Source organism: Peromyscus californicus, unplaced genomic scaffold, assembly GCF_007827085.1.
Source record: "Peromyscus californicus insignis strain IS unplaced genomic scaffold, ASM782708v3 Scaffold_24__1_contigs__length_46423439, whole genome shotgun sequence".
NCBI classification, from domain to species: Eukaryota; Metazoa; Chordata; class Mammalia; order Rodentia; family Cricetidae; genus Peromyscus; species Peromyscus californicus.
In genome coordinates, this window is record NW_026294535.1 from 32307362 (window position 1) to 32319795 (window position 12434).

Here is a 12434-nt window from a genome sequence, read left to right on the forward strand (position 1 = left end):
CGGGAAGGGGAAATCTAAAGAGGGAGGCTTTTGTCCTTTAAAGGCAAAGGTCAAACAGAAGTTGAAATTTGGGGTAGCATGAAGTCCTATTTCATGAGTACTAAGAATCACACACTTTTTTTTCTTTACCCTCTACTTTTTCCCCATCAGCTACACTTTCCTTTACACTCCCCTCCCCCAATAAAACTGCATTCCACGTAAACCCTAGGCACCAAGTGATGAACCACCATGGTGCAAAGAGAGAACTGACTCCCATACATGTGCTGTGTGGCTCACAGGCATCCACATAGACATATACAAAGTAAGTAAAGAAATGCAAAAATTACAAGAAAAGAACAGCTTTAAAGGTGTGAGGTATGGTATTAACTTGTGCTCTCTCCAGAAGAGAAAATGATGAACTATCACCCAGGCTTTCAGCAAAGATGATACTCACGTCCTGAGTAAGCAAAAGCAGTAGTCAGGGTCTATCAATGGAAGAGTATCTGTTTAGATAAGAAGCATTTCTGCTCGAAACAGGAACCTCTTGAAAGAACTCAATTTTGGGGTTAGGGAGGAAGCTCAGTTGAAGTGTTAGCCTAGCACGCAGAGAGCTCCAGGTCTGACGCCCCAGGACCCCACAAACAGTGTGTGGTGCACAGCATCAAGAGGTTGAGGCGGGAGGATCAGGAGGAATTCAAGGTCATCTTCAGCTACATAGCAAGTTGAAGGCCAGCCTTTTTTTTTTCCTTCAATATTATAATGCTGAAATGCAATTGGAAAATTATGCTAAAATTGAAATGAACTGGTTTTCTTGAAAAGAGAAAGGCCATCAAAGTCAAGACATAAATGTAGCATGAACTGTGGTCCATAATACAAAATGTATTACTCTGTTCCAGGTGTTAATGAACAACAGCATAGTAGCCTATGATGAAGCCCAGGGAGTATCAGCTTGAATTATGAACACCTGGGCAATGAATTTTGTAATTTAGGAAAGTATGTAAAGTCTCTCTATACATGATTGTGCTTTTCCTATTGGTCACTACTATCTACACCCTTTCCTGGAGAATCTTAAGATTCAAAATGGTCATAAAGATGTCAAAAGATAATCTGGAAGTTAAAAGGAACAAATTAAGCCATATCAAGAGATAATATAATTTCTTTGCAAATGCCACCTACACTATCTTCAAATAAATATTGAAGGTCCATGGTGTAGAAGCCTGATAGCATTTATAAAACAGAAAATTTTAAACTATATACTAAAAGAAATAAACAGTATCACAGTCTATTTTAAATGCTCTAATTATTTGGTACATAATGTGTATCTTGCCTTATCTAGAAACTATTCGATGATAAAAAGCAATGTATTTGTCAAAGTACATTTGTCAAAGTGATGACGAACATTGTCGGGTTAGCGAGTTTTATATTTATGTAACTTCTATCTCCCATTTCCTCAACTTTATCTTTTATTACTGGAAACCAAAAAAAAAAAAAAATCATTGTTTTCTAACACCAAAGAAAAATAATAATTTAGAGCTAATATGTAAAAAAGACTTCAATACAGTAACAATCGTAACCTTAGGGTATTCTTAGGAGACACAAGCATGTACATTTCATATAGCATGACAGTCTTTTCTTTTCAGATTACTGCTTACTCCCAACTGTTGCAGAATACATTTTTAAAAACTTTCTTCCATAGTCATAAGGCAAAACAAGCAGCAAGTTACCCAATACAGAAATGGTGACTGTATCCTTTAACATAATAATGAAATTAATGACTGTCTTACGCCAACTTTAGGGTATGTGACATGTATACACTTGTGGAGAGTCCCATCTAGCATCTGCTTTCAATACACACCACCATGCCTTGTGCCTGCTCCCAACAGCACAATTATTAGGGTTGGAACACAGAACAGGAAGGAGACAGTACCAGGAAATCCTTGCTGGCCTCAGTCCGTCATCACTTTATCTTTCCCTCATACACATGCAGCTGACAGATCCTGTCCACTCTTCTTTCACCTCGTTCAACTTAGTCTTTCCTGCTTCAGAGCACAGCAGGTAGACCGTATTGCCTATCTCTGCTATTGAATTAGCATGGATAACAGGCTGAGAGAGAGAGAGAGAATGCAATGTGTGAGATGGCAAAGGACAATACAGAAGGTAGTTTCGACTCCAGGAATAATTACCTGCAACTCCAGAGCAGAGGCTCCTGTACGGAATCGATACAACTCAGAGGGAAAAACTCAAGCACAGCTTTCCAATGATCAAGTTGAACTTACTTTAATTTCATCTCTAGTTAAAAAACAGTATTCTACTCCAATGAAGAAAGTCTATTTCCTATCTACAACAGCAGCAGGATTGGCAGCAGTCTTTACTATTGAAAAGCCAGAGCGTGGGAACAAATTCTCCAGTGACCCATGGTTTCTGCTGTCCCTTCTGCTCCTGCACAAACACCAACTCCCCAGGAAACCCGGGATGGCAGGCGGGCCCAGCACAGGCACCCTGCAGTGGACACAGCTGGAGCTCATTCTCTGGATCTTCCCATTCTCGCCATCTTCAGGCCCACAGCAGAGTCAGTGTTTTGAGTCTAGTAATGTCACTAAGTAAATAATCTAAAGAGAGGGCTCAGAGAACACAATGCTAAGTTAAACTCCTATTATTTAGATGGTAAGGTGTCAAGTCTTTCAACTTTCAGCCTATTTGGGAAGGTTTAAGCTATTCTTAAGAATATGGTAGTATTCGCTCAGTGACCACCACCTCCTTGTATCTTCAGAAATGCTTACTAACTGCGTTACTATATTCTAATTCCTAGAAGTAAATCCAGGGACCATTCCATCATATCTTACACACAACATTTACTAGTTTTCCAAGCATGACAGAAATGGGAAAAATATATATATATATATTAGAACAAGAACAATTTATGTTAATTTCCACAATCTCGTTCTTCTGTGAGCAGTGCCTGATTCTTTTTTAAATGAACAAATTTCAGTCCAATGCTAAAGAAAAAGAAATCCAATGTGGGACTAATTACAAAATAAACAAGAATATGATTTCATAATAAACCTTTCCAGTGTTGCTCTAACTGCATTACAAAATGCTTCTTCCCACAGAAACTCAGATAACTCTTCTAAAATGAAAAACCACTTTCTATATTCATTTCTGACAAGCAACGACTAAGTAAACATCCTCGTGAGGGATCCAGAAGTGCTGCCTCAGGAGCATAAATCACCACTCACCATCCTACATAACTAAGCCTTCATCAGTGGCTACTACCTGGGACCCCTCTTCTCGGGCCAGTAACCATCTCATGGAAAGCCCTACCGAAAACCAATGCTGCAGAGGTGAACTTGGCATCTTCCACTCGGATCCTTCTAAGGCAACCGTTCTAAAACAAATTGGCAGATCTGCTTTAATAATAATAATAATAAAAAAAGGCAAATGCTGCTTTTGGATCTTACAGAGGCAAAAAAATAAAAAATAAAAAGGAAAAAAGTGACAAGAGTAATAATTCAAGTAAAGTATGTGTAAATCGAAACACGCCACTTTCACGTTAAGACACAGTGAAGGAGGGTGAGGATCGTTATGACAGAGTCCAAAAGCCTAGGTATTATCACCAACGGTTAATTCACTTTACAGTCACCAATAAGACAATTGTATATATTTTTGCACCTTGCGCTTGTAAAAGCAGATAAAATATTTAATATGTAATTTACAATGTATTTTACCAGCTCAGCATACAGGATGTTTATAGATTATATCAAAGTAGTAGACAGTTAGGGGCCTGTGCAAACCCTGCAAAAATAGAACTTCAGGTATCTGCTAATCAAAAACAAAAACAAAAACAGTATGCTGTTTAGAAGTGATACAATTCAAACTACCACAAAATACAAAGGACTGCAAAAATGTATACCATTCCAACATCATATATAAGTTATTAAATAAAGATCTGATTTAAAAGAATATAAATGAAGCCTTTAAGTAGGTCTTTTCTACATGCATATTATTCCTCATTAAAGAAAAAAATATGTAAAAAGGCCATTGGTAATTGCTTTGTTAACATTTGTAGAAAATGCCAATTCTCTGGTCACAAACTCCACTAAGTTTAGCACTTAAGGTCTCTGCAGTGTTATAAACGTAATTTAAAATACTGTTAATTCTAGAACTCCATTGGTAAAATGACGTGACTTGGAATATGGCAGTCTTCATGTTGAGGGCAATGATCCACAGTTCTGTTTTGTTTTGAGTTTCACAGGCGTGAGCAGTTATCCGGAAGAACAGCACCCTCCACTGCCGCTCTGAGCTTGAGGTTCGTCGTCAATGATCTGCACGCCTCGCCTGGCAGCCCCGGCCTGACTAGAGCCATTGCCTTTCGCCCTCTCATCCACCTGCGCCGTCTCTATCATTCCTGAAAGCAGAGGAGCAGACGTGAGCACAGCCCGGTCTATGGAGTTTCCTCTTTCTGCAACTTCAATAGTCTGCTGTGATAACTATTCCCGATAACTATTTCCAGCAACAGAAATGGTACACAGCGACTACTATGTCAACTCAAGACAACACTTTAAAAACTAGCATGTGGAAAGTGTAACAGCTGGTATTACAATGGCCACAAAGTACGTAACAGAGGAAAACAGCTATTTTTATGTTTGAATAATATAGTGTGCACTGTAAGTATAATGTCGAGATTTTTTCAAATGTATCAGAAACAGGTTAAAGTTCTAGTTATTCCTAGCACAAGAGATTAAAATTAGGGCACAGGACTTATTTAAGAAAATGGTATCTGAGGGGCTGGAGAGATGGCCCAGTGGTTAATAGAGCATACTGCTCTTGAAGAAAAACCAAGTCCCACATCTGGAAGCTAACAACTCCTCTGACTTCCTCCAACACCCATGTGCACATATCCACACATGGACACACACTCAAACACATGTGTAATAAAAATATATATTAAAGTAAATGATATCTGAAAGAGTAAAAAGAACTTAGGGGGTGGAGGGAGGTTCAGCAGTTAAGAGTGCTTGTTCCAAAGTCCTGAGGACTGGGGTTTGGATCTCAGCACCCATGGAGGAGGTGGGTATCCCAACAGAAGCCTAAGGGCTTTGAGGGGGACAGAGACAAGAGGATGGCTCGGCCTTGCTGGTTTCCACCCTAGCCAAGAAAATGCAGTTTCAGGTTCAGAGAGAGACTCATGACTACAAAGAAAAGGGTGGAGAATGGTAGGAGAGAGGACAGCCATTGCCCTCTTCTGGTCTCCTTGTGCATACACATACCAACACGGACACACACACACACACACACACAAATGAACCTTTAAAAAGAAAAAGATGAATGAGCTTCACAGACCGTTGAAGTAATTTATATACATATATGTATATATGTAAGAGAAAAATACTCATGTGCATGATACCTAGTATAAAACTACATGAACTGCGTAGTGGTACAAGCCTTGAATTCCAGCACTTAGGAGACAAAGGCAGGAAAGTTTCTGTGAGTCCTAGGCCAGTCAGAGTTACAAGGTGAGAAATAAACAAAACAACACATCAAAACCCACGAGTCCTAATGGTGAACAGCTGGATGCTGGTAGCATGTGCCTGTAATCCCATTACTTGGGAGGTTCCGGCAATAGGATCAGGAGTTCAATGACAGTCTCTGCTACATAGAATTCAAGGCTGATCTAAGTGAGATTTTATCTCACAGAAGGGGACCAAGGTGGAGGGGAGGAATTTTTGTGATTTGGCTTAGACATGTATTTCCTATATAAGACAAGAGTCACAAACTCATAAATAAATAATTTTCAAGAACCTGACAAATTGAACCTTATTGAAAAGTAAAACGTCTCCTTTTTGAGAAACAGTTACAAGAATGAAAAGACACTGATGGGAGGGAACTTCTGCAGAATACTTAGTCAACAAGACGAAGGAAGAAGAGAGGGGAGTCCTTAAAACAGAAAGAGTTCTAAAGCCTGTGTCTGGGGCAGCTCATGAAGAACAGTTCTCAGCTGGAGTGTGCCAGACATTGTAGTGATATGACATACAGTACAGATTCTGTTTCTACTTATTTATTCAGCCTTTTCAAGTTTTTCATTTCTAGGTATGTTTCACAATGTATGAAATGGACTTACGTTAGTAGTCCTATGTTACAGGACTTTTAAATGAACACATGGAGAACAGATATCCCTAAAGCATGAGGTTTACCCCATCTGTCTGAAGTATGATCTGAGAACTGCAAGCATCACCACTCGTGTGCTTGTAGAACAGGAACTTCAGGACATGACAAACCCCCACCAAACGTGTTGATTTACGCAGATCCCCGTGGTTGTACACAGCAACTGTTACACAGTTCGCTGGTTCTCAGGCCGAGTGTGCAGCCGAGTCACATGGTGGGCTTCCTACAGCACAGACTGCCTGCTCCAGACATTCTCGTCCAGTAGGTTTGGGACCGGAAGCTGCATTTCTAGTAACCTCAAGCAATGCTAACGGTGCTGACTAGTAGGAGACCTCATTATTCTAAAGGAATTATAAATGACTTCAGAGTCTTGAATAAAATCTACCCCAGTTTGTGTACACTTATTTTTTTTCTAGAGAGCACAACCAGTTTCATCAAATCCTCAAGAGAATGGGGTCCACAGATTTAAAGACTGCAACTTGACAATCCTTCACCATTACTCCATAGGCTAGCATTCTCCTAAATATAAGCATTGTAGTGGCTACATAAGAAATGAACTTCAGGCTATATTTATAAAGAAACTTGCCAGGCGGTGGTGGCGCACGCCTTTAATCCCAGCACTTGGGAGGTAGAGGCAGGCGGATCTCTGTGAGTTCAAGGCCAGCCTGGACTACCAAGTGAGTTCCAGGAAAGGTGCAAAGCTACACAGAGAAACCCTGTCTCGAAAAACCAAACTTGTTTTTCTTTCTCTAGGAAAACATTTCAACATGAAAATTTCAAGCATGTAAAAATAGAGCAAAAGAGCCTAATAAAAACCCATCCCCTCATTTTACCCACATTCTATGTGTCTCTACCACTATTTTGAATCAAGTCCCAGACATATTTTATTCATGGATTCCTTTAATATGTATCTCTAAAAGAGACCTTTTTAAAGCTCAACCACATCCTAGTGACACCTAAAAAGACTAACCTTTATATTTTAATAACAAACTTCAGTGCACATTCACGGACTGATTGTTTTCAAAATGTTTTTCTTCACTAATCTGTCAATTAAGATCCAAATATGGCCCACCACTACAACAAATTGTTATGGACATTAAATGTGGGTTATTCTTTTTCATTAAAAAAAAAAAAGTATGTAGAACAGAGATCAACCTCAGATGCCATCCACCTTACCTTTTGAGAAAGGTTTTTCACTAGGTTCTGAGCTTGCTGATTTGGTTAAGCTAACTGGCCAATGAGCCCCAAGGATCCAACTCCACAGCTTGGGGTGGGGAGGGCCTAGAAACACGTGCTACTATGTCTGTGGGTGTTGGGAATCAAACTCAGGCCTTACAGCTGAGCTATCGCCTCAGTCCCTTGAATGTGTTTTAAAACATATATTCTCCTTTCTTTTTAAAAAATAATCACACACACATATTTTAAATACATTTAGCATACATCAAACAAGTGATTTCAAAACCATTAGTTATTGCTTAAAACAGATAAAAGTACCTAAGATTTTAAAACATGAACTGAACAAATACCAGGTAAAAATAGTACATATAGATCTAAAAACGTCCTGTTTATATTACAGAAATTGGCAAAATATCACTTTAGAAAAATTAACAATACTTTTTTTTTTTTTTTTTTTTTGAGGCAGGGTCTGGAGCTCATTTTGTGGACCAGGCTAACCTCAAACTCAGAGACCCAGCTGCCTCAGCCTTTGGAATGCTGGGATTAAAGACGTGTACCACTACTCCTGGCTGGAAACATTAACAACGGTTTGTAAAAGCCATTTGTAAACGTACTAATGTGAGTATACGTACTTTTACAAAGGTCAAGGAAGAGTTCCTCAATTCCTTTGTTTTGTTTAGCGGAAGTATGATAATGTTTTGCTCCCACAGAATCTGCATACCTTAAAAAAGAAAAAATATCAGTCACTGACAAAGTCCTTCAAGCTTTCTACAATAGCAATTTTAGTGACTAAATTTACCTTTATTAACTTACTAACTTACCAAATTTTCATTACATCAAGATTATTTAGATATTTAATTTCTCTATATTTAGATAGAACCAAATTTAGAAAAAAAACCACAAGATTTGAATTTTTTTTTTTTTTTTAAATGTTGAGACAGGGTTTCTCTGTGTAGTTTTGGTGCCTGTCCTGGATCTCGCTCTCTAGACCAGGCTGGCCTCGAACTCATGGAGATCTGCCTGGCTCTGCCTCCTGAGTGCTGGGATTAAAGGCATGCGCCGCTGCCGCCGCCGCCGCCGCCGCCGCCGCCGCCGCCACCACCACCACCACCACCACCACCACCTGGCCAGGTTTGAAATTTTTATACACTAATTTGGTCTGAAATACTTTAAAAGGTTTTGTGATCTCCTGACATTTAATCTTGATAGCATTCTTTCATTTTTAGTGAAATCAAAAGAGAAATGGAAAGTGAACTATCTTACTCTTGACAGATGTCTAGCACATCGCAGTGCAAACATGCTTCCTGAGAACAAGAGTGGACTGCAAGAGGTTTGTGTACACGTCCTGAGGAGGTTATACCAGCTAACTTGTCAAAGCCTACAGTAAGCGGCTGCCGTCACTGGGGAGCAATGGGAGGTGGGGGGGCATGACACTTACGATTCTGCTTCTTGGATGGAAACATGTCTCTCCTTTTCCAAGTCTATTTTATTACCTAATGTGAAAAAAGTAAACAGTGATCTTAATATTGATTTATTTTTAATAAAATTAGACAATTCAAAATATACAACTGTGATTATTTGAAAAAATAACAGGAATCCCCATCAGATTTCTAAATGTCTTAATCACAAAGATGTGAGGGCTGTTCATGATCACTGGGCCTATGTTTCACCCTCCTGCAACAGGTCAGTGTAGACACGCTTGAACTTTCAACCTGTCAGAGGCAAAGAAATCTCTCTTCCAAAGAGAAGGGTGTTAAGTCTTGTATATAGGGCACAGCACGGGCTGAGATTCACTAGGAAGTATAGTGATGTTTTATTGAAGTATATATGCATGGTTTTAAAAAGCAAAAAAAGCTCTATTCCCCAATCAACTTAAAACCAATCAGTAAGTAAGTGTAATTATTGATTTACTAAAATATAGCAAGCTTGTGTCTTGGGCACTAAAAGGAAATTTTAATTTTGAATTTTTAAGTACTCCTCCACCACAGAGAGACCAAGTATTCTGTTTATGAAGCAACTTCAATGATCTTTCAGAACTTTATACATGTCATGTAGATTTAAAATTACCGAAAATAAGTTTAGTCTTCTTTAAACAATGTAGTTAAGCCAAGATTTCCCTAAAAAGCAAGCAGAACCAAAATCAAACTACTCCACAAACAGACTCCTTCTTGAGTACTGGACAGGAGTTAAGATGACCTGGGCAGATCCAGGGTAAAGGTCAGAGAAACAACAAATGGATGGGGGCGGGGGTGGGGGTGGGGTGGGGTGGTAGAAACAAATGGTTTAATTTCTTCCATTTTATCTTTCAGACAGAATAAAGCAAAGCATCCAATGAAAGATGAAATGTTTATCACCAAGAAGTACAAGTCAAGAGGTGCTACATATTGAAGACTCAAAAATAAACTGAGCCCTTAATTGGCGGCAGCTGCAGCAAACTATCTGCCCGCACTGCCCAAGGGGGAGGGTGTGAGAGGCAACACTAAGTCAGTGAGCTCCGACCAATGCAGCAAGGAGCCTTATTAGCTCAACAGACATGCTCCAAGTACTACATTAATCTCACTTTCTACGTTATTGCCTGTCAATATAAAGTCAATCCAGTAAATATTATAGCCGGTACACTGAGCAGTAATCAGATAAAGCAAGATGCTTTATTCTACAAATACAAGCACCACCACCTGGTGTCAGGTGTCTCCTATAAAACTTCATTACAGGGCTGCAGAGATAGCTCAGAGGTTAAGAGGGCAGCATACTGCTCTCCCAGAGCACCCAGTTCAGTTCTTGCACCCACATTTAACTCCACCTCCAGAAAGTAAAGGGCCTCGTGCCCTCATAGGTACCTGCACTCACATGTACACACACACACAGAATTAAAAATAATAAAAATAAATCTAGCCAGATGTGGTAGCACATGCCTTTAATCCCTGAACTCAGAAGGCAGAAGCAGGCAGATCTCTTCTGAGTTCCAGGCTAGCCAAAGCTACATGATGAGTGTTATTTGTCTCTCTGTCTCTCTCGCTCTACATATGTGTATATATCATATATATATTTGGTGTGATATATTGTATGTGTTATATATATTTTATATGTGGTATAGTAATATAGCACATATATGTTTTATATATTACATTATGTAACATATATAATACATATATGTGCATGTATTTTAAATATTATATATGTATACATGCATATTTAACTAACTTCATTATATTAAAACAAACTGGGGAAAACATGACTGACCAATAAGTTAACTATATAAAAAAGTGATGAGTTAACAAGACTGTTAAAATATGTAAACCTTGAGCTGGGCACATTTAGGACTATAATCTCTATAATTCCAGCATTTGTGGGAGTCTAGTGTTTTACCTCATGATGAACCTACAGCCTTTGAAAGCCTCAAGACAGTTGTGGATTTTAGTGAGACAGTGATTCCTCCAGAGAAGTGGAGAGCAGTGGAGAAGTACCCCACTTACCACAATGCAGGACTCAGAGTGCAAGGGCAGGCACCATTTTGAGAGAACCTGTCTGAGAACCAACCGAGAATGGGAAACATCCACAAGGTAAGAAGCTAAACTGACTCTGCAACTGCCCATGGCAAGAGAGTCCTAGAGGGCACTGCAGAAAGAAGGGCCAGATGCTGACCAGTACCCAAGGCAGGAGGCTTAGTCCAGGAAGGAAAGTTCACAGGAAAAAGCAAGTCCACCCTCAGTGGCCAGAACAGATCTCATGTGCCGAGAACAAGCCCTCAGTTTCACAGAGCCTAAGGAGCCCAAGGGTGGTGGGCAGCCCAGCCTCTGGAGCCACCTATCTGCAGCACGGCTACAGTCTGAATCGGGAGCTCCGCTGCGCTGCTTGACACCCATGCTGCATCCTGCCAGCCCATCAGTGATGCTTAACAGTGGACACACAGGTGCTCAGACTTTGCAGATCTCAGTGTTATAGCTGCTTCCTATGATCCCAACACACTTGGGGGACAGTCCTCGGCTAAGACAGCCACCCTGGGGACTTCATGTTGGAGAGCCAAGAGATCCTGACCAATGCACAGAATGCAAAGCTAAGTGTTGTTAGCTGAGGGCCATCATACACAGAGACCAGGCAGGTTGACATCAGCACCAGTGAACATCAGACACTTGTCCAGTACAGGCTCAACACCAGCCTAAACAGCAGGAAAGACAAGAGACAAGCTCGACTCAAGTCCCTCCTCCCTTTAGAAATGGAATTATTTACTTTTCGAGAACCAACAAAGAAGCTGCTCCAACATTTTGTTGCCATTCATACCTTTCTTGCTTTATGACATCTTTTGAAAAGATTTATTTATTATGTGTATATAGACGTGCCTGTATTAGTTTATGTGCCGCGTGTGTGTAGGTGGCAGCTGCCCACGGAGGCCATTGGAACCTCTGGAGCTGGAGTTACAGGTGGCTTTGAGCTACTGAGATGGATGCTGGGAACCAGACCTGCACTCTCCGCAAGAGCTGTTAAGTACTCTTAACCACTGAGCCATCTCTCCAGGTCCTCTTTTTATTACTACATCATAAGCAGTGTTTTTACTGTCGTATTTCTAAAAACTTTTACATTTTATTCTCTTCTACACATGTCATCTATTTTGATCCATTCATTTATCATTATTGGCAATACTGCTCCACCCCTTTCTGCTCCGTACCGCCCTACTCTCCCCCAACACACACTTTTTCTCTCTACTTTTAGCAGTATTTTGGCTTCATCTTATTGGGCATTTTATGGTTTTACTTTATTTTATTGTTGGTTTTTGCTTTACAGAAAAACTAATGCTTTGACCTAATTAAACAAAATTTTCCTATCATATGTGTATAACGAATGTGTATGAGGAAATGTACATGCTCCAGCACACATGTGGAGGCCAGAGGACAATGTTGTGGAGTTGAACATGGGTCCCAGGGTTGAACTTAGGTTGTGAGGATTGTGTGGCAAACACTTTTATCTGCTAAGCCATCTCACTAGCCCATGTTTTCACTTTTTATTCCCCTTCTCACATTATTCAAATTTGCTTCCACACTTTTTCATTATTGGGAAGCTTTTTGTTGTTCACATCTTTCTTGCACTTTTCTCTTTCCTGACACTACATTTTTCTCCTTTTC

General features: G+C 39.9%; 1 protein-coding gene across 1 annotated transcript in view; it reads right to left on the reverse strand.

Annotated features, from left to right (window-relative positions):
- Positions 1-2240: 2240 nt before the first annotated feature.
- Positions 2241-12434, reverse strand: part of Rab21 (RAB21, member RAS oncogene family) — a 31241-nt gene continuing 21047 nt past the window's right edge. Inside the window, exons 5-7 of the mRNA XM_052753387.1 lie at positions 8756-8810; positions 7950-8038; positions 2241-4384 (exon numbers count right to left, since the gene is read on the reverse strand). Coding sequence (XP_052609347.1) covers positions 4242-4384; positions 7950-8038; positions 8756-8810 — 287 coding nt within the window. The 3' untranslated portion in view covers positions 2241-4241. The remainder of the gene's footprint in view (positions 4385-7949; positions 8039-8755; positions 8811-12434) is intronic.